We start from the raw sequence: 22,447 nt of genomic DNA on the forward strand, positions 1-22,447 counted from the left end.
CTCCCTGCAGCAAATATTAACAACAGAAGCAGCGCAGGAAAAAACTCGCTGCAAAGGATTAAGAACATCAGTCCTGACCTTCTCTCTATGTGGAAGGAATTCAAGTGGCCCTCAGGAAAATGAAAGCAGGATTTATTTTAAATGGACCTTTTATGGAAATGACTGTGGTTTCCAGCTCGTCAGATAGACTCCATCAATAAATAGCCTTATTCACCTTGCTGTGCCTTTGAAGCAGGTATTGTTCTGGAAGTGTTGTGGCATATAAATTTTGCTAGGCATACTTTCTAACTATGCTGGTACTGCTGTAGAATATTAGAAAAGGCAATTGCTCCCCAGAAAGGTCCATAAGCTGTGATTTATTAATGAAATGCCAAACCTGGGAAACGAGGCAAAGGTCTCATGAGTGCAGGGTAGAGTAAATAGCATGACAAAATACACATAATGAGTGCTAGCAGAAACAACAGAAACATGCACACAAAGAGAAGATGCAAATGCATTCCTCTCCTGGATGCTACTGAACGTTGTCAGCCAAGAAATTTAGTCTGAAAGTCACTGAAGAATATGCTCAGATGCTATCCACACATATAATCCACCAGATAAATGGCAATATGATGCCAATTACAGCACGAAATAAAGTCATCACAATATGGTATAAAATGCCTTGTCTTGGCTAAGAAGCACCATGCAGGGAAATTCAAAGAGGCAGCGTCACCTTTAAAATTAGCTCTGAAATAAAAAACAACCAACTGTAGCATATGAGAGATCAGGATACTACATATGTCATCACATGCCATGAATATAACCTGAAAACCATCACAATTTCCTGTACCATATGTAGCCACATCACACAGAACAGCCAAGCACGTTCTCTAAAAAAGTTATATATTATATATATTATAGTATATTATGTAGATATATTTTTTTTAATTGATGTGACACGTTAGTAGCATTCCCTCCTCGGACATGAGCAAACTGCTGCACATCATTATGTGCTCCCGCTGAACGAGCAGAAGGTGCTGAGAACCACCAGAAGGCACCTTTACAATGCTGGTCACGAGCACAAATGTGTGAGGGCTGTCAGTATGAGGTGCAATACACTCCCACACTCCCCCAGAGTGCCCAGGTGCAAAAGACACTGCTTGAAGTCAGTTTTCCAGATAACCCCTCTGAATTAGCCCATTACACACACGAGTTTTCCCACTATCAGCCCTCCATATGTCAGGTACCACAGGGAAAATGGAATCCCATCCATCTCGTGCTCTGCACACATACATTCACAGCTGAAACTGTGGGACAAGCTGCTCATTAGGCAGCGACCTAAAAATGCCATGCAGAGTGGAGCTTCAAACATCTGAAGGGTCTTCCCTTTCATGCTCATTGAATTATTATGACATGTCAAAGAAATAACTGTCATCCTGATGATAATGCCAAGAACTGTCCTCCCTGCAGTTCACCAGGTGCGCCCCGTATCTTCCAGCAAAGAAAGGCAGTGCCATGGGCCCTTGGCTACCCCAGTGGCCTTCTGAAGCACCAGATTGTTTTTCTGACCTTGTGACTGGCATGCTTGACATCCACTGGGAGAATGCCTCATCCATTTCCTGGCACCTCTGTAATCCATCTGGAAGTCACACCACAACCATTCCTCATAGCCAAGGCTATCTTTGACAATGAACAATAAATAAATGTCATCCCTCTTTTCCCAACTATTAAAATCCCTCCAGGGTGCAGGCATTTTCAATAGCACCCCCAGCCTTTGTCACATCCCCAGCACACTGCTTGAAGCCTGTGTGAGGACACTCACTGCAAAGAGCTGAGCAGAACAAGTCCTGCTTGGGGAGCTGTTCACAGGAAGCTCTCCAGCTGGTAAGTGAGAGGGATTCACACTACACAAGAGAAACAGCCCAGAGAATGGAAGTTATACCCAGTAAACAAAGCCAATTTTTTAACTGAACTCCTCATTAAGTAAAGAGGAAGACAACAGTGAAGGTGCACAAGCAGGATGAGAAGGGAGGCCTCTCTCTCCCAACAAACTGGAGAGCTGCTTTCTCTTGTTTCTGCAGTTTCCATCACTAAATCCCCATCTAGTAACAGACGTGTTCCAAAGAAAGCACCCACAGGTAGAAATCTCCCACTGTTCCTTCTCGTTCTGAGGTATAACAACGTTCACAAAATGAAACAAGAAAGCTTTGTGCCTTAGATGTCCTTTATCAGCACCACACATACATGCCCAACGGAGTTATTACCCTAATCACAAACGTCAACAAATTAGCCCTGCTTAAAATTCAACGACAACAAAGGCAGAAATCCAATCCATGCATTCTCCAATTACAGTCCACACAAAACATTCTGTGAGTCTCCTGTGAGTCTGTGTTGTGGATGCACACACATCACCTCTTGCCACTGAAAATCAGTTCAGTGTTCACTGGACCAATGTCTTCACTGCTGCCAAAACAATTTCTAGCATTTCCATTCTCTGCGCTGCAGAAAGGAAAGCAGTGGTGCCACTGAGAATGAATATGAGGTTTTGTTCTCTCTCACCCCTGCACACCTACACTCTAGAGAGAGAGGCACACAGACTGCATGCCTGTTCACTCTACAGTCATTCCTTAGGAAATTGCAAGCTACCTCTTCCAGGTGAGACCTTGCAATGAAAAAGGAGAGAAAAATGGCTGCTAAGACTGTTCCGTGTGCTTCCAAAAGAAAGCAGAACATCTTACACTTTACCAAATGTGAGAAATCAACTGATAGATCTTGTGCAGCCTCTAAGCTGTAAAGCACTGAGTAATAGCTCGTCTGGGGCTTGACTGAAGGATGGTCCTTCCTGGGGGAAGCAATGCCCTATAAAAGGCCACTGCTACTGCATTTGGAAAGATGCTTTCCTAAGACCCCAATACAATGAATTGTGCCTGCAGTTCATGTGCCCTGAACTCCCCTCTCCCTGTTATAAAAGGGATTGTTTGAAGTCAAATGGCATCATTTATTTCCAGGAAAAGTGATGCTTCCTGTTTGCTTTCCTCGGTAATTCATACCACTCAGCCCAACACAACCATCTTCATACCACTGAAGGGCAGTACCACAATTCAGAGATTGTGGGAATTGTTAAAAATAAAACAAAAAAATAGCGCCAGAAATGTAGAATTTCCCGAAAAGCAAAATATTTCCAATTATACTTCTAATTATGTATGTACATGTGCTCCATCCCTCGAAGTGTTCAAGACCAGGTTGGATGGGGCTCTGAGCTACCTGGTCTGGTGAAAGGTGTCCCTGCCCATGGCAGGGAGGTTGGAACTGCATGGTCTTAGAGGTCCCCTCCAACCAAACCCTTCTGTGACTCTATACCAAAGGCTGAGGGAAACACATCCAAGGTGATCCCAGGAACCATCACCAGCTCCATGCTCACAGCAGGTTTGTTGGAGGCTGCAAGTGCTCATGAGAGCACTTTGCCAGGATGGTTCTAGTTTTGCTGGTCTGGATACCAAAGCAAATCACTTTAGGTCCAATTCATTCAGTGTTTGGGGTTTTCAAGGATAAACACAAAGGAATCTTTAAGATGAATTTCAAAGCCCAAATTCAGTGCCTAAATTTCAGTGACCAAAGGGCAAAATTCATATTGTTGAACATTAACAGTGGTCAAGAGCAAAACTGAACTTCTCACAAAAAAATTACAACTTGCAGTTTCAAATTAAACAGCGGTATTCATAAATCCAGACTGAATTGTTTTTTTAAAAAAAGTTAATAAAAATACAATAAAATCTGTTTCAAGAAAACCAACAGTATTAATCCTACATATAGTTCTGACAGCAGGAGAAGAAATAAAAAGCAAACAAAACTTCAATGAACATGGAATAAGATTTTTCAGAAGTCTTCAATACTGAGTTAATGAGAATTTTATCCTTAACTTTCTTGAGAACAGGATTAGGTCTAATACAAACAGTTCTGAATATTTCTAGCAGTGAGTAATGAAGGCAGGATGAATATGAGATGATGCACAACCTGCAGGTAGAACTGGTGAATACCTAATAGGGTGTTTTCCCATATTTGCCATACAGCATCTGTGAATGTATTATCTAAATTAATAGCTCTGCAGTCTCAAACTGTTTTGGTTCATTTTCTGTCTCTTATCAGGAGGACAGGGAAGACTGCCAGGGTAGACTGAAAATGTACATGACCTGTACATTTTAGCATAACAGGTACTAAAAGCCTGACACCCTTCAACTATGCTTTTCAGCCATACACACATTTAAGGAAGAGAAACTTTTGTACTATTTCCAAAGTGACTACTGACACCTCTCCTAAAGAAGCTTCCACAACTCAGCTGAAAGAGAAACTGCTTCTAACTCCCTATGATCCACAAAAAAGACCCTTCCATGGAAGTGCATATCTGACTTCTGACAAGGCTTATACAACCTCACTTTCACTCCTGCAATATGATTAATGGTACCTCTGAAATGCTGAATTGGGAAGTATGGCTTACCAACTGTATTATTTACGCTAGAGAACAATTTCCAGGTCATTTCCGATTTCCCACATTCCATTACTCTGCTGACAAAAAAAATCTCCTCATCAAGATGTATGCAATGTTTAGGTTTTAGAAGCACAGCAAAAGTGCAAATAGAGGAATCGATTTTATTTTCAAAAGGCTCTGCAAATGACAGTTCCCAGTCCTGTTTGAAGTAAGTGACAAAAAGCTTAATGATTATGGGAGAGGCAGAGATGCTTAAAAACTTCAGTGGGGTTTGGATCATTAACAATAATTGAATGCGGGAGTCTGGGCCAAGTTCTGCCCTCAAATCAGACCAATTAAAGACTGAGACATTCAGCTAGAGAGACATTTTCATCAGTTGAGCTTGCCTGCATTAGTTATTACTGGAATGATTTTTCACCTCACTCCAATGCATTCCAGAGGAAAACATGTGCTTACCAACCATCTCATCTGAAGACTAGGAAAATATAGACTTTTTTATTTCTTTTCTTTTGGGTTGCATTGCACAGCTTTTGGTGTTACCTTGAATGCAGCAATGCAGTGTAGGCTGAGCAATGTCATCACCAACAGCAGGAACACCGTGGCCAAGTTCCTGACATCCCAGAGGGACTCCACCAAAGGGATGCTGCCGACCTGCCAGTCGTAGCACAGGGTGATCGGTGCCAGCAGCAGCCACGCGTTGAAGGCCAGAAGGTAGGAATAAGTTAAAAACCTGCAAATGAAAACAAGTCAGGTAATACATGGAATGACTGCCAGCACAGGAAACATCTTCCTTTGGCATTTACCACATACCACATGGGAGGAGGAAACAACAAAAAAAACTAATCAACAATGCTGCACCAACAGGCAGCACCACATCCCTCTGTCAACAGAGATGCTTCCATAGGTGAGGGGCACTTTAACAGGTCATTTGAAGAAATAACATAAGATCAGCAATGCTTACGTGGTTTCTATGCACCAGCCTTTGGAAAACTAACAGAACTTCAACTCGCATTTGAATGTTAGATTTTTGAAGTGACTTTCTGCCAGTTTAAACAATAAATTAATAACTACACAGGTACATACATATATATTGAACTTTTACACACTTCACTGCGTCACTGCTGCAATACAAAATATCCCTTTAGCTGGGATAACAATTAACTTACAATTTAGGATTTCTTCTATCTGCACAACATGGAGTGATTAAAGTCAGACACTTCTCTCTTTTCTCTTTGCAAATCAAGGAACAGGGAGAAAATACAGAAGAAAGGAGGGGCAGAGTGATTCTTAGCTGATCCCATCACAGTCCCTTAGGGCTGGGGCCAGATTGCATGAGATGTGCCACAGAAGTGATGGGCAAGTAGGGATTTCAAATTGTTGTAATCTTCAATAATTGTTATTCTCAATAGAGAGGAAATTAATGGGGAATGGAAATGGGGAGAGTGTTCCCCTCTGGGAAGTATGCAGGGCTTTCAAAGGACTAAAAAAGAACAGCATGTGTGCCACTGGGTTAAAGAAAACAAGAAAAAAACCAAATCAAACCAACATCCCTCTCTGCCCCAGGCTTTTGCTTCTTGGCATCTACTTGCCAAAAAGTGCATCTAAAGTCAAAATAGTTTTAAGTACAAGAGACTGTAGATTGATTATTCCAGTAATTGTGAAGTCAACCAAGTAAAATTGTGACAGCCTTCAAAGAGACAAACCCATCCTTTGCTTGCAAATGTAATAGTCCAAATTGTACACAGCACCAAAAAAAGGAAAAAATTACATTCCATCCTGCATAGGATTTCTTCCATCTGAGCCTGCTTCGGCAGCTGTTATCACACCCAGTTGCCATGGTACCTTGCAGGTTTATTAAAATGGTAACAAAGGATGGCAGAAATGTCAAGGCATGTAGACAGAGGATTGTCTCACTTGCCACTTACAAACATGTCCCTTTGTGGTAAAAATGGAGCCCCTTACAACAGCACTTACAACATCAGATTTGTGGTAGAATGGTAGGACACTGAAGCTAAGTGTGACTCCAGGCAGGAAGCTCCCAGATGGGTGTTGGGCCCTGAATTTCTGTGAAAACATACTTAAATAACTACAAAGTGAGGGTATCAGTTTCTCTTCTCATCCAAAAAACAAATCTCCAGCAGCACAGTGACCCAAAAGCAAGGAGGCTTACTGAGCTGGAATGTGCCATTGTAAACAGTCACAGAGGCACATTCTCATTTTCCCACAGATCCTTGTAAACTCCCAATTCTGGGAAGTGGAATATTCCCACATTTTTAAGGTTTTCAGCCATTTGATACACTTCTCTTCCATCCCCTGCACTTTCCTCACCTTCCCACCCTGAGGTACTAAACAAAAGGGAAAGAAAGAAAATCAATCTTCTCTTAACAGAGGCAGCGATTAAAAAGCCAGTTCCTATTTAAGAGAGCATCCCTCAAAAACATAACCTAATTTTGCTCAAATGATTCTTAAAGTTTTGATTGTTCACTCTTTCTAAAGAAACAAATGTGCTTTCCAGTCACCAACCCTTCTGGCACACATTACAGAGAAACACAGCAACACAAAATCCTCTGAGACTTAATCACACCAAGGCACTCACTCGTGACATTATGTGTGGCCTGACCCACCTCTGCTCAGCCACAATAAAACACACCTCTCCATCACCCTCAACACATCAGCTCGGAAAAGGCTGCCAGCATTTATTTACAGCTACTTACTTCAAAGCCAAACTGAGATCCATTTCTGGCTTTATTGTTAAAACAAAAGCATGTCTCTTCAGATGAATCTGGATAATGTCATGGCATATGATATTGTTACTACAATGTGTGTGTATATTTGACAGGATTTCCAGAAGCACTGAGTTAGTTTTGCACTTGATGCTTTAGGAGAGCCTAGTTTTTGGAGGGAGTGTCCTTTTATGCCTTGGCATATATTAACAGTTTCAACAGGCATCACAATATTCATAGAAGTTTGTATGCAAGCCACAACACACACCAGAAAACCCTCCCCTGCTTCCTCAGACTGGGCTGCTGGGTAGGAAGGAACAAGATGACATTTGGGATCTTTGCAGCACTGCAGTTAAGGACAGACTAGCTGCTTTTCTGCAACTTCACTGATAAGGCAGGAGTTGATAGATCCTTACACAGCATAGAATAAATAAACAGTTTGCTGCCATAACAAATTGAGTCCACTTAATTTCAGAGGTATTCAGAGTTGCCAGATCAGTGTGAGTGAATGCATTTCTGCTGGAAAGGCAGGACAAGCTGCTGTTGAAGATGGGAAGACAACTCCAGGCCACTGACTGACGAGGACAGGTTTGTGAACAAGTGTCTATTCCCAAGTGCTTGTGAGGTTTCAGTCTTCCATGCACAGCTTGCTGCCAGAGGCAGCTCCCAAAGGAGAACCATTGCTCCATTCCACCATGGCAACAATTAGCCCTTAAATACTCTCTTCCAACAGCAGTGAAATGTTTTAAAGCCTGTGGCAATCATCACCACCAGTGTACAGTCAGGTGTGGCTGGCCTCTGCAGACACCCTCCTGGGGCCACATCTCCTGGCAGAGCCCAAGATCCCTCTCTGAAGGTGCATGTGACTTCAGCAGGTACCTGAGAGCCATGGAGGCACTGCCTGACTTCTGGAGGCATTCAAACAAAGCCTTCAGCAGGCTCTGAGTCAAGCAAAAGTTTGGATATGCCTTCAGCTTTGGTAGCCTGTCCTTGAATATGATGGATGGCTGTACAAAATAAAGCATTTATAAACTATCGCTATTCTGTGTACTAGGAACAGAAAAATAACAAGATGCTAATAATAGTTACTGACAATCCAGGGCTGGTTTTTATTTATGGCTCTCAAAAGCATATGATATTCCTTCACATCTCTGTGGCTCTCCTATCACAAGACTAAGGAGAAAGCTAAACACAGGAGAAAGTTTGGAAGAAACCTCTTACCAAAGCCAACATCTCAAGGAACTAATTTGCAAATTTTGAAAAGACTTGAAGATTCTGAAATCACTCCAGGAACTAATTACATTTCAGCAGCCTACCTGCAAATGGCAACAAGAGTATTTTCTTCTAATTAGTTGACTGAGTGAATTACATTTTAAATTAATGATCTTCTTGATATTGCTTCTAGTGTCTGCTGGAATTCCAAGGGAGAAAAAGCCCTGCCTGTCTACCACTCTCTCAGTTAATCCCATGAAAATCAGGGTATTACAGGTGAGGTGACTGGAAGATTCTGCCTCTTAACTGGCAAACAGTTTTCCCCCAGGCCAGGTAACAGCATTTGCATTGCAGCATTTTTTTTATTTGCAAAATGAACATGGAAATCCACATTTCAGTGGGTTTCAAGTGTTCTTTTCAGTTGTCATCATCTCTGGCATGCTCAGAAAAACACAGTTCCTCCTGTAGGTAGCCAGTGTAGTCATGGCAATCCAGTTTGTTTAGCTTTCATTTTTTTTTTAGTTTCAATGTTCTGTTGCATGCTTTGAGATAAATACAGGATGATTCATATCTAGAACTTGTTGCAGAAAACAACTATCTGAACTGATTGTTTCTGCTGCAAAAATGAATGCAAAAGGGTACTACTCAAAGCCATAACAATATGACAGGAAAATGCTTGAGGAATTGCTGTAATAGAGACCAAGGAGCTTGGAAAAGCCTTCATCTCAGCTCTGCCAAACCCAGGCAATCAGAGCACAGGGAATGTGAGACTAGGTAAAAAAAATTACAAGATTTATAGACATTTGTGAGGCGTTTCCTGTCTTTTCTGATTTTGGAGCAGTTTAAGCTTTCTCCCCACAGCACCCAGGGACTATGGGTTTCTTTCTAAACTCGTGCTACAAGAGGGATCACAAAGCTCTGACCATGTCCCACCAAAGCTGCATGGAAAAGTGGGGGCCTATAAGATAACAGTGATTTTATATATATATATAAAATATATATATATATATGCATTATATGTATATTATATATCTATATATGCATTATATGTATACTATACATATTATTATAGACATATATCTTATAGATTACATGTATATATAACAGTGATATTATTTTTTCTAAGTGCATACTGTGCTGCAAACCCACCAGCCACTCAGTTCTGAGCCAGCCCATCCCATCCCTTGGCAGACAGCCCTACCCACAAAGACCCATCAGGGTACCCACCTGCAAGTGAAACATCTCCCAGCACTGGGGATTTTAGCAAAGCAGAGGCAAACCATTCTCCTGGTTGGGGGAAAATGGACCTGTCTAGAAAGCAGGTAGTAATTGCACTTAACTAGTACTTGGGGGAAAAAAAGGGGGAGGATCTTTCTTTATGGGGGGAAAAAAGGTGGGGATGTGAAACAGAAGCAGGAATACAGTTTTTGCCCTTTCAGAAGTCACAGAACCTGTGGTTGTGCTCTTCTGACATGACCTGCACACTGCCAGGCACTCAGGGAGATTTCAGTTCACTATAAGGGTAAGAAGAGCTTTTTTATTAGGGAAAAGAGCTTCTCATTTGTATTAACAACTGAACTGATTTCAGCTCAAGGCTCTCTTCATCCTCTTACAAAGCCCTAAACCCAAGTGTGTTCGACAAGGCAGTTCACAATAATGCCCTCCTAGGACACATGTGGCTGCAATTATAAGCAGGTGGTGATATTTCAGGTATTGCCTTCAAATTGTAATATTTACACTCCCCCTAGGGAACTCCCAGTCCCGTCACACCTTCCCACACAAGTTTATTTTTCTGCTCTGTATATTGTCAGCCTGAACATTTTCTTTTCAGAGCCTGAGAAGAAAAAAATTCCCACTCTGTCTATCCAGCTCGTTCAGAGATAGGGAGTAAACTACACAAACAAGCAGCAGACAGGCAAATTCCATTTAACATCCAAATGTGAGTATTAGACAGAAAATACTTGTAAATACAAAAGTATCTGTGTATTCCCTTTCATCAAACCTTCTGCATTTAGGGAAAAGAGCTGCCAATCAGTAGAGGACAGGAGTAGCAAAGGCAGATAGGGATAAACAGAGAGCTGCAGCCTGGTGAACAGCCAGGTAACTCCTCTGGAAGGTGGGCTTGTGTGCACCAGGGACATGGGGAAAAGCAGACATGCTGTCTTCTACAGCTACACTGCCTGAAGAGCTTTACTCTGTCTCTCTCACTTGTTTCAACTCTGTGGCTAAGAATCTGAAAAATACCAAATTCTCCAGGAGAATGTAAAACAGCCTTTGAGTTTGCAGTGAAACCCAAGCCCCCTGTCAGAATCTCAGCGCTGGAAAACCTGGGACTGACCTCACAGTGTTTTCCCTCTGAGTGTGCTGTGGGTGAGGACATGCCTTGTGATCACACCTGACCCTCAGCTCCTCACCAACAGCAGCAAGTCATGCAGCCCAAATTCACCAGCAGAGCCCAGCAGCAGGCAATTGCTTCAGGAGAGGATCACTGAGCAAACAGCAGATGGAGGGTTCGGAGATCCTCAAGAAACTAAAAACCAGACCTCATAAACCTGCTGGGGCAATGTTTCTGGAAATGGCTCACTGTATCCAAGAGCACTGCCCACCCAGTGCTGGTGGGAGCCAAAGGCATGTTCTGGGCACGCTGCTTTGCCTCACAGACTGGCCACTCTCTACCCCTTCCGTGTACAAGGATTTTAGAAAGCAAATTCAGACACAGACTCTGGCAGGGAAGGCTTGTTGTGTAACCAGCACTTGCAGCAAGCACCACAGCCCATTGAAATGCCTATCAAATCGCAGAGCAGCACTGCCAGGGTCTGTCCATCACACCAAGAACACTTGGATGAGAGAGATGCTGAAATCTTTCCTGTGGCTCTGGGAGCGCCACCTTCTCTGCAGGGTGGCCTTTGCTTTGGAGCACCATCTTCCAGCCAGGCCTTCCCCAACTCCCAGCACCCACTGGAATAAAGACTACAGTTTATGTTTAATGTTTGGGCTGTCTGGCCCCTGGGTAGGCATGACAGGAATTTTTACCAACACTGCTGTTCTCTCTTTTGTTAGAAGTGATCCCTGACTGCTGGGTGCCTGCAGGAATTACACATAGGGCTGAGCTTAAACACCTTTGAGCACACAAGAGAAAGCACTGACAAGCCAGGCAGAACCTCACCACCCAGGCAGCGTGTGCCAGCCTGCCTGATTAAGAGCTGGTATGTCACAGGGGTCTATTTTAATGCTATTTTCTAGCCTAAGGTCCATGAAAACTCCATATCAAAGTAGTTGCTACACTTGACTTCTATTTCCTTGGCAGAACTGGCTGGCACAGGGACCCATTTTCCCAGCACAGGTCCATGGTTTCCCTCTTGGTAGTTCATTGCCTTTGAAGTTACAACTGGGATGATTAAATGCAATGCTCAGAAAACAGTCATAAATCTCGGTGAAAAGGATTATGCGCCAGTTTTTATGTATAAGCACTTCTTCAGCTTTCTGCAGCACTGAATTCTCATTTACCTGATTGAAACAGCAAAGCAATACAGAAAGCCAGCTTACAGAGAGAACAGTTCAAGCACAGGACAATGTTATCTCAAGGCAGTCCTAGCAGAAATGCATTAACTATTTAAGGAAGCACCACAAATAACCTGCTTCACGCCCAGGGTGATCAGCCACCAGAGATCACAAGGCAAATGCCAGCAGAAATTAATGTAACTTGACTCCCAAAGACAAAGCTTTTTTAAAAAACAGACTTTTAATTAGAAATTACAGGTAAAATTCAATCTGTTTCACACAGGTTGAAACATGCTGCACAATGGATTTTTCCCTTGCCTTGCCACAGTATTGGTAATAAAATCTGTTTATCCAGAGGCCTCCTACTTCTTTCCCCTCGAGAAAGGCAGAAGAAAAAAACATTGTGCAAAACATCTGAAGCATGTCAGCCCTGCACTCAACACCCTCCTGACTCTGGAGCTGCACTTTTGGTACACTGTTTACATAAAGCTGGGTAGCCCTCAAAACCTTTCTAGTTGCATTCTCCCTCAAATTCTGTCTGATACAAGCAAGAATGTTTGAACAGAGGTTTGGGATTGGTTTTTCTATCTGCAATATTGCTTACCCATTGCAGATTTTGAGATCTAAGTCTGTGTTCTTTAAGGTAAGGCCACTGGAGACAGTGCATCCTGCAGTGCACAACAGCCTGGATGGACAAGCTTCCATGGCAGGGCTTAGGAATAGAAGGATTCCCAAGACCTTCATTTCTGCCTCCACTGAGAAAGGCAATGACAGACACATGCCATCTTCTCAGACCACCTTTGCCAAGCAACACACTGAGGGCCATGGAAATGTGGCTGTCATTTGTGCCCCTAAGCTTTGAGGTATTTAGGAATATCGCTGGTAATTTTAACAATAGTAATTTAGTGAGCATGCTGAACAGATGATTGTTTCTAAAAACTGAAAAACTGTCATTATTTCAGCATATTATACCCTTTAATTGTTAAACAAATTATTATCTGTCTACTTTAATTTATACATTTGTGTTGTCCAAGATTGGAGACAAGTTACACAGAACACATAGGCATTTTCTAGGGCCAAACTGAGCCACATCAAAGGTCTATCCAGCAGTGACCAGAAGCCCATGCCAAGTAAAGCATGAAGGATGATAACTTTCCCCCAGTTCCTAGCTGGGGAGTTGGATGAGTTGGAGTTTCTGAGTTGGATGTGGTCTCTGCATATTTAGTAGCCTGGATTTCTTACTTCAACTTGGCAAATCTCTCTTTGATCCTGCATAAATGTTCAGCACACTCCTGGTGTCCTGCAGGAAGAAGCTCCCAGCTCAGCTGCCTGTTGTGTGTCACTTCCTTGGCTTACTTGGAACCTGTCTCCTCTTAGATTCCTTTGATACACCCTGAGCTCTACATGCACAGACCCCTCATAACCCCAGTCCTGTACAGCAGGCTATATCAGCTCTAAGGGATCACAGATTCTGACCTCACAAGTCACTGCTTTTTCAACCCCCTAGCTGACTCCTACCCCTAATGGTGGTCCCAATAAACCCTGCCAAAGTTACAGTGCTCCGCTGGGTTCAGCCTGTGTCAGCCCAGACCCCAGCTCCAGATCTAACTTCATTAATTTCAAAAAGGCTGCCACACATTTCCAAACTACTGCTTTTCTGTTTTATTCCACTGTTATCAGCCTTCCTTCTAGTCCCACAGAGCTGGCCAAGTCTTAGAATAATTTTCAGCTCTGTTGAAAAGCATAACATTTACCCTGGCGAGACATGCACAAAAACCACACTTCCAGCTCAAATAAAGGCAACTCTTTGAAAACAAAAAACTCCCATTTGTGACCTAAATAATCTTCAGAGTTACAAAACAACTTGCCCACTGCCTGACTCTAACCCTTGCTTTGACTACAGTAACGATGTTACTAATCACTTCAAGAGCATTACCCAAAACAGATCTTTTAGTTTCTGGTCTCAACACCAAACTTCGCTCTTCCACTGCCTTCTTCCCAATCCAACCCAGCTTGCAGTTAACATCTTGGATTCAGTGCTGTATCCTAATTACTGCCTTCAAAACCTTGTTAAAAGCTTCCCACACCAGTTCTTCACATGCTGCTGCTACTGTAGCTGTCCCCAGGTGAAGAACACACCCTGCTTAGGAGCTTCTCTGAAGTTGGACTGTAAATACAAATGCTCCTGCAGTATAGTAGCAGGGTGTCCTCCAACTGGGGAATAACCTGCAATGACTCCAGTGATTTCAGAAGGCTGAACAATTCCTTTATTAAGCTATACTATATTATACTACATAGTAATACTACACTATACTCTATGCTAAAGAAAAACCCCTTGACCCCTTACAGACAGTCACGACACAGCTTTGACCTAACTGGTCAATCAATCCAAACAACCATCACCAGAGTTCAAATTAACAAATTTGGTAAACAATCTCCATAACACATTCCACACGTGCCAAACAACAGGAGCAGCAAATAGAGGTAAGAGTTGTTTTCTTTCTCTGAGATTTCTTACTGCCTTCCCTAGGAAAAATCCTGGGGAAGTTGTGCCTGCTGCTCTCTGTGAAGAGAGCTGTGACCACACCTGCAGCCCTCCCCTGGATTCATTCCAACAGCTCCATGTATTTCCTGTACTGAGGACCCTGGAGATGGATGCAATGTGCCAGGAAGGATCTCACAAGAGCAGAATAGAGGGGCAGAACCATTTTCCTAAACCTTCCTGGAAACCACACCTATGTCACTTGAACCTTGCTAGCTCCACCTGACATGCCAGTCCTGCACTTGGGATGAGGCACAAGGCCAGTTGGGCAGCAAGACCTCCAGCTTTGACCACGGCAAGATAAAGTCTCAGATGAGAGTTACAGTTTGGGTCTGACAGAGGAGGAAGGAGAAGGTTTGCTGCCAATACAAGAGTCAGAGGGTGCATCATGGGCTGTCAGCTCAGAGATGGTCACTGGGTCTCAGTGCACCTGCAGGACTGACACTGAGACCTGCTGAAGGGATGGGTTTCCTGAATGGAGGATAAAGCCTTCTGGGTAAATTGGCTAAAATGAGGATTAAGATCAAGCTCAGCAGAAATGGAAGAGCTGGGATAATTAAAGGGTTTTAGAATCCCTTCAGAACAGTAATACTGCTTTTTACTGGAATGGATTTCCTTAATTAGGTTTGGAGTGGGTAGGTGTTGCTGGATTGCAGGTGAAGCTGGGGCTGCTGCTGGGGCCAAGGGAGGACCTCAGCCAGCAGCACTCTGACTTGTTTTTCCTAAGGCTGTTAATAAAATCCACAGTGCCAGTGGCAACAATAGTCACAGTTTCATACCCTGAGAATGACTTAGCTTTTGGGTTTAGAAACCCCTCCCCTGTCATTACAGGAGGCAAAGAGACAAACACACAAAAGAACATGTGCGGCACAGAAGAGGTAACTGAAATTAGGCCAGGCTCATTTGTGACCCGGTGACCCCCATCTCAGCATAAACATATCAAAAAGGGACAGCAGCAAATCCTTCATGCTGTGCTGCGCTGAGTCTGGTATTAATAACTCCACCAGAAACAAACACGTCAGAGCCTTCCAAACAAGACAATGTGCTTCCTGGAAGCACTTTTAGCCCTGATGGTAATAGGAGCTGTTGCCACGTTATCATAAAGGTTCCCCAAATGAGATCCAGTCCAATTCTGCAGCAGATGTTGAGTAAGGATTGCTTGTTCTTAACCTTTGTCTAAGCTGAAATTTCACTGCTGGAATGAGGAGCCAGCAAGCCAGAACTGACACACAAGAAGACTGCTCCCATTTTCATTTGAGACATCAGGAAATTCCTCCAGAAGGCTCCAAAGTGTCTTTCAGTAGCTAAACAGAGCAAACACTCATGGCCCATCCACACTGACTGCTCAGTCACTGATATTACACCAAGAAGCATGGTCACCCCCTTTTTATACAAACTTCAGCTGCAGCCAAAACTCTGCATGCTTCCATCCCACATCTCAGGAGCAGCCAGTTCTAAGATTTAGGATTATGCCTCACTTACTGGGCTTTCCAGTCCTGTTCTCAGGCAACTAAACTATATTCTTTGGGCTTTGCATAAAAATAAGCACATATTTTTCAGTAAGAAAGCACCTGTAATACAACCCTACAGGACCTGCAATGTGCTTTGGGGTTCAAATAGTTTTGGTTGCTTTCTATTCCAAGAGAGAGAGAGCAATATGAAGAACTAAGTTAAGGCAACACAACAGGTTTTTTTCATTGTCATCTGCAAACCATTTCAGTGTAGGAAAATGTAACATCAAGACCACACTTTTGAAAGCTTCTGTTTGACTGCTGTCATCATACCTTGTCAGTAAATATGGTGAGAATGAGGCTGGATTGTCCTGCTCTGAAAACATTGGCATGGAACCTCCCATTATCCAGAGGCGGAAATACAGCACGAGGATCACCTTAAAAGAAGAACATCTCAGTTAGCAATGCACTACTAAGGAGAGCTAAGGCCTCCAGCAAATGTTTAGTTGTGATAGCTCTCCATGCTGTGCAAAGCCAGTCAGCTCAGCAGTTTAGGCAAAATTCAAGTTTGCCACCTTACACAGGGTGACAAACCCTCAGCACAGAGCACACTGTGGCTTTGTGTGTCCCTCCTTCGTGTCTGCATTACTGCCAGCAACTCACACATCTCAGTACCCACCACAAGGGCAGCATGCTCAAGGACAAATCTGTCACTCTGCTGCAGTGTAGACTGCAGAATTTTGCTATTCACCTCTACCTGAATGCAGAGGGGAAAATCATGGGTTATGTCTTAAAAGTTCTTATCATTTATCCATGCTGGCGTAGGTGTAAGGAGAAGCTCCATCAGTGCTTCTCATGCTGCGCAATCCTAATTCCTAGAAGGATTTCTGAAGCTTCCACACTCCTTTACCTTTCTGGTAACCACTTGTCAAAGGACAAGCAAGGGGATCTGGCTCCTGGAGCAGCACAGGGAGCTGCACACCCAGAACATTCCCATGAAGTGCTTGTTTTCTCCTCTACAATGTGTTGAGTCCTGTGTGGAGCACATCAAGCAGTTTTTCTTATGACTCTTACCTGCACTGGCATTAACAGCATGTCACTGACAGGGCAGCCCAGTGCCACAGAGTCCTGTGTATTTAGGGCAGGAAATACCTGAAGATGATTACATGGTTGCAAGGGCAGCCACTACAAATCAAAAGGTTTGAAGTGGAAACACAGTAATATTCTTGTTTCTGCGCAGCTGAAGTTTTCTAGACTAATTCCCAAGCCTAACTTTGTATTAAGATCTACCATGTGAGCTTTCTGAGTCTTTTGGGATACCACTATGCATTGTTATTGGTCAAGCCCATTCATACTTACGTAGCTTATCACCAAAGCAGCTCTCTTCAAAAAAGGCCTTGCAGTAATTAAGAAATTCTGGTTGTTATTTGCAGCCAGGTAGCTGAAATACAAGGAAACAAATGTTTGTTGAAGTACTTTGGAACACTAACTCATTTTTCAAATGGAGAAAAACATGTACAATGATTTAACCACCCTAAATACAATAATAATGACATCACTCCTACTCTTCAAAGGTCTTTCCACATAAGTAAAATATTGAGACTAGTTCAAGTAATCCATACCATAATACATTGCAGTTTTGCCATCAAAATCTGGTTTTGGTGTGTTTGTTGGTTTGGTTTTTGTTTGTTTGTTTTTAAATCTTCAATTAACCCCTTAATCCTCAGAAAAATTCCAGGTGTGTCTCAGTGAGATTGCTGTCTTCAGACTCCCAGAAGACCAGACAGAGACGTATTTTTAAAAGGTCACCCAAACAGAGCAATTCAATTTTAGACTGTGATTAAAATGCAAAATCTCCTTGTTCCCAGCTCTCTCCTCAGTCTCTAGAGAGAAGAATAACTATCTAGTAGAGCTGATTCTGAGCATTTTTGGGAGCGTATTCTGCACGCTAAAGTTTCATCACAAGCCTGCTGACAAAGTGCTATGATAATTAATTGCACAGAGAGAAACACATACGTGGCATACTGTTGTAGGAATGTTCATAAAACCCTTCCTGTTTCTCAATGAGTGAAATGAAACTGTATTTGGAGCCAAAACTACGCATTTATTTTAATATAGAATAGAAGCACTTGCCAAAGTCTAAGGAACTTTCTTACTATAACAAACAGTGCCATATCCATGGCATTAATTTCATGATAATTCTGTGTCTATTGAAGCTTAGAAATGCTCCATCATTGTAATAAAGCAATAACAAAAAGAAATACAGAAGAGACAACTGGAATATTTTAAGCATATAGTAGGTAAAAAAACTACTGAAAAAAATGGCAACTTATTTTAAGAAGACATAAATATCAAGTCAACAAAATAAATTCAGAAGGAAAACCTTTGCAGGTTCTTCTGTATAACATACAGTCAGTATCAGCATACTCTATTTAAATTATTTACAAAAACTGCAGTTTGTATTGCAACACCTTCAAGCAAGCTACCTTTCCAAGCATGAAATCCTCATATGTTTCTCCTGTGAACATGGAGCATATAAAACACATCTTATTTCCGCTCCAAATTCCTTAAGTCAGTCTATCACCTGATTGCTTCCACCCTTCAAGTCTTTGAGAAAACAAGACTGAAGCACTCCTAATGCAGCCAAGAGTCTTTAATATCTGGGGTTTTGTTCAAATTTTCTAAAGTAGGAAGTTTGCAAGCCTGGTCACCATGGCAAGATGAAGAAAAGATTACACTGCAGAAAAAAGTCACCATGACAAACCAGCAAGAAACAGAGGCAGCATTTACCAAGATGAAAGAAGTACATCTGGATGCTCTGTACAAAGGAACTGCTCTTCAGAAAGCTTTCCCTAAGTGCCATGCCTAAAACTAAGGAACTAAACCACACAGCATAAAGCAAGCCAGACAACTTTCAGTCTTTGGAGTCTACTTACTGTGAAATGTTGACATTTCAGCACCAAACCTGACTTAAATGTCAGACTAGTCTACAAGGGCTGAACGCCTCAAAGTGCAAAGTTTCTGGAGTTCCCACTGATTTTAATCAGGCTGCAGCAAGTACAAGGAGATGAAACTAAGCCTTCAGCTTTGTCTCCCCATGAAAGGTCAGGTTGGCCTTCAAGTGCTCACCTTGGCCCGGCTCCAAACCCACCGGAACCAAAGGGAAAGCCTCTCGCTGACTTTAACAGCATTTGGACCAAACCCCAGGCTTTTGTCCCCTATTGGAACCCTTTATGAAACTCAACCCCCTTGTATTTGCAGCAGGAAGTGTTTGGTTGCACTTTGTTTACATTTTTATGTGTGGAGAGAGGAGAGCCCTCTATTCATCACACTGCCTGACTCTTCCAGAACCTGTTTTCGCTCGCTTTTACTTTTAACTCTCTGCAACACTTTAGGCAGGAATTTTCCATTACAAATGTTTGCTTTGGGTAGAATTATTCTGGGAAAAGAACACTTCAGCTCTTTCTCCAAGGCTTCAGTTACAGACAGAGGAGCACTTATCAGTGTCAAGAAGTCTGCCAACTTCATCCTTGAGAAGCAGCATCACCTCGCATCAGTGACCCAAAACTTGTGAGGTGGCCATCATCTCCGGGCCATGTGTTTGCCTTCCTCCAGAGAAGCCACCTGTGGTCAGGTTGTTCAATTAAAAAGTGAAACTCTTCCATTTTGAGAAAGCTGCTGTCCTGAAGTCTGTCTGGAAACCGCAAAAGATAACATGGTTCAGTGCTCAGCAAGCCTGCTCTCCAGCCAGCAGATTGACCTGCAGGAGTGGCATGAAGGGACAGGTCACACTCAATGCCTCAAAGCTTTAGAAGAACCAGGTAGTTTCCCAAAGCACCTTACTGGGCTACCACTTGTGTCAGGAAAGGTAGCTAGTGAAACATCTCACATCTGGTGCTGGTGAAAGAACAACACACAGTTTGCGTAATGAAACCAAATGAACTGCAAACGGGACCTGGATGAGGAAGTTTGTTAAATGTCAGTGACACACAGCATGGAAAAGGCAGGACCTTTTTACATGTAAAATTGCAGCAGCTTTTTCCACGTAAAATCTCAGCTTGCAAACATATCTGAGGTTACAATGAACTTTGCTCAGACAACCTTAAGATCAGCCAAAGCTCTTAATTTTGTATTTAGCTAGGAGAAGCAAAGAAATTACTAATTTAACAGTTAAACTGTTTTATACCCCTTTTTAACAGCTGTCTTGTAAAAAGTCATTTACTGGTCACATTTCCACACATTTGCCAGCCTCTCCAGGCTGCCAAACATCCCTCTGTTCATGGGAACCACTCCCTATCACCTGCTCCACCCCAACCAGCACAACTGTGGTGCCCAAAACATGCCAAAACAGACACACACATTCACTCCCACACGAGAGTGGGTGTGGGACAGAGTTAGGGAAAGTGTGCTGATGGCAGCACCAGACAGCAACATGCTACCTCCTGAGTATGTGATCATTTCAAGGTGTGGGTCTTCCAGGTCTTCCTTAAAAAAATTATACAATTAGAGGAGAAAATCCAGCTCATCAGGTTCACTAAACAAAAAAAGAGCCCATTTGGGCAGAGGTTCTGCTTCCACTTCATGCCAGCTTTCCCACAAAGCAACCCAGCATGTAATTGCCTACTTGCTCTCTTTTAAAAGCCTTTCAGGAATACTTCCCAAAGCAACCAGAATCACAACAAACAATAAATCCAAGAAAAGCTTAATAATGCAGGGACTTCTCTCGTGCAGTTCAAGCAGAGGCCAAGACAGATATTTGGCAGTCCCAGCTTCCTGAAAAGCACAGCTCATCCTGGAATCAGTTACATCACCAGGGCACTCCGAGGCTTTATAATTGAAGACAGCAGGGTAGGTGGCCCAGTAAAATTCAATATGGTGCAGTTTACAGGAACATACACTTTGCTGGTACCAGATGGACGCTGGGTTAATCAAAACAAACTTCTCTAAGAAGCAGGCAGCTTTTTTAATTTGCCTGTGCCATTGGAGGCACCTCGAGCTTACAGAACAGTGTGAGGCAGCTCCTCAGCTGCTGCTCATTGCCACGGCTCTGGGAGCTATTGCAGACCACTATTGGAAACAGGTTTATCCCACACTGCAGCTGACTCAGCTCTGGCACAAAACGTGAGCTTGCTCTGTGCTCTCTTCGAAGGCTTTCTCAAGGGAAGCGAATAAACAATTAACATCTGTGATGGACTCTCCATCAGGAATGTCTGAAAGACCAATATAAGTTTGCAGCAGAACAAGTGTTGGTGTATCAAGAGATTGTTTTGGCCAGGTCACTTCACTCTGAGAGGATCACTGCTCTCATTTATACTGCACTTAGGAAACATATCCACTTCCCACCAATGGCCAGAGTTTTGAATGAGCACTTTCAAACCCCAAGTACTACAGGAAGATATTGGAAGGATTAATAAAAAAGCAAGGCTGCTCTCTTACTCCTAATTCTTGATAACAGTAAAACACCTCTAATCAAGAATATTTTTAAACTTAGAAGGGGATATTCTAAGCACATGTCAAAGCTTTAGGTCATTGACAGATGCACATCTAATCCTAAATCAGCTCAACAGACTCCTCTGCTGAGAATAAGGAAGTTTTACAGGAGCCACATTCTGACTACAGAGACCACCTTACCTTTCCTACTTAAAGAGGACTTCCTTATCATCTGTCCAGACAGCTGCATCTTTTATTGGAGAAGTATCTTTTCCACCTAGCTCAGCCTATAGTCCTCGTTGAGGACAGCCCTTGAAGAGAAAGTGTGTGCGATATCCCAGGGAGAAAACAAGAATAAAAAAATCCATCATGGAGTAAAAAGAACTGAGTGGGAAAAAAAAAATCAATATATTCTACCACGTCTGGATATTTAACTTGCTTAAAGTACTTGTCAGTTAAGGGAAATAAAATACCAGTCATAGCTGCAGGTTTTGCAAGGGAGAAGAAAAGCCCTCCTGCTTCCTGCTTTATGGGTAGTCACGACCTTGCCCACAGCATGTGTGTGGCATCCTTGCTCCTTATCTCCCTGGAGAGCCCCAAACCCCAGCTACCACTGCCCACGCAGACCTAGATGCATAAACACACACAAACAGCAGCAGTTTTACTGGCTCTTCTGGGAGCCATGGAGAGGTTTTGTGAAAGTCACAACTGTTTTAACTCATTTTCACTGATAATGTCACGTATTCTTTGTGTACATTTTCAACTGTGACCGTATTTGGAATTCTTGCCGTTTATTGGGTTTTTGGGGAAGGCAAGGGCAGGGCATACACAGCAGAGAAGTTGATCCCACTCATGGCTTTTCCTTATTCTCCTAGGCAGTACATACTTCATTCTGTGTGGGATGAAAGTAGAGGAAGAAAACTGGGAGGAACAGGGAGAGCAGGAGACAGAGGCACAGTGAGGGATCAGGAATAGAAAGAGAAAAATGGAAAGTAGCAAAATGCACTTAGCAGATCAAAGATGACCGAGAACACGAAAAAGGGTTTCTCCTCATACCAGACATTCCACCCATTCAAGGAGGAGACAAAGTGGAGGAGGGCTAACAGGAAAAATAAGACCTCAC

At 42.8% G+C, this 22,447-nt stretch overlaps 1 protein-coding gene across 1 annotated transcript in view; it reads right to left on the minus strand.

The window, feature by feature from the left end:
- Positions 1-22,447, minus strand: part of TMTC1 (transmembrane O-mannosyltransferase targeting cadherins 1) — a 143,913-nt gene that overhangs the window by 69,488 nt on the left and 51,978 nt on the right. The window contains exons 7-9 of the mRNA XM_014307034.2: positions 17,254-17,335; positions 16,228-16,331; positions 5,006-5,195 (exon numbers count right to left, since the gene is read on the minus strand). Of these exons, the coding sequence (XP_014162509.2) occupies positions 5,006-5,195; positions 16,228-16,331; positions 17,254-17,335 (376 nt within the window). The remainder of the gene's footprint in view (positions 1-5,005; positions 5,196-16,227; positions 16,332-17,253; positions 17,336-22,447) is intronic.

Source organism: Geospiza fortis, unplaced genomic scaffold (genome assembly GCF_000277835.1).
Source record: "Geospiza fortis unplaced genomic scaffold, GeoFor_1.0 scaffold10, whole genome shotgun sequence".
Taxonomy (NCBI): Eukaryota; Metazoa; Chordata; class Aves; order Passeriformes; family Thraupidae; genus Geospiza; species Geospiza fortis.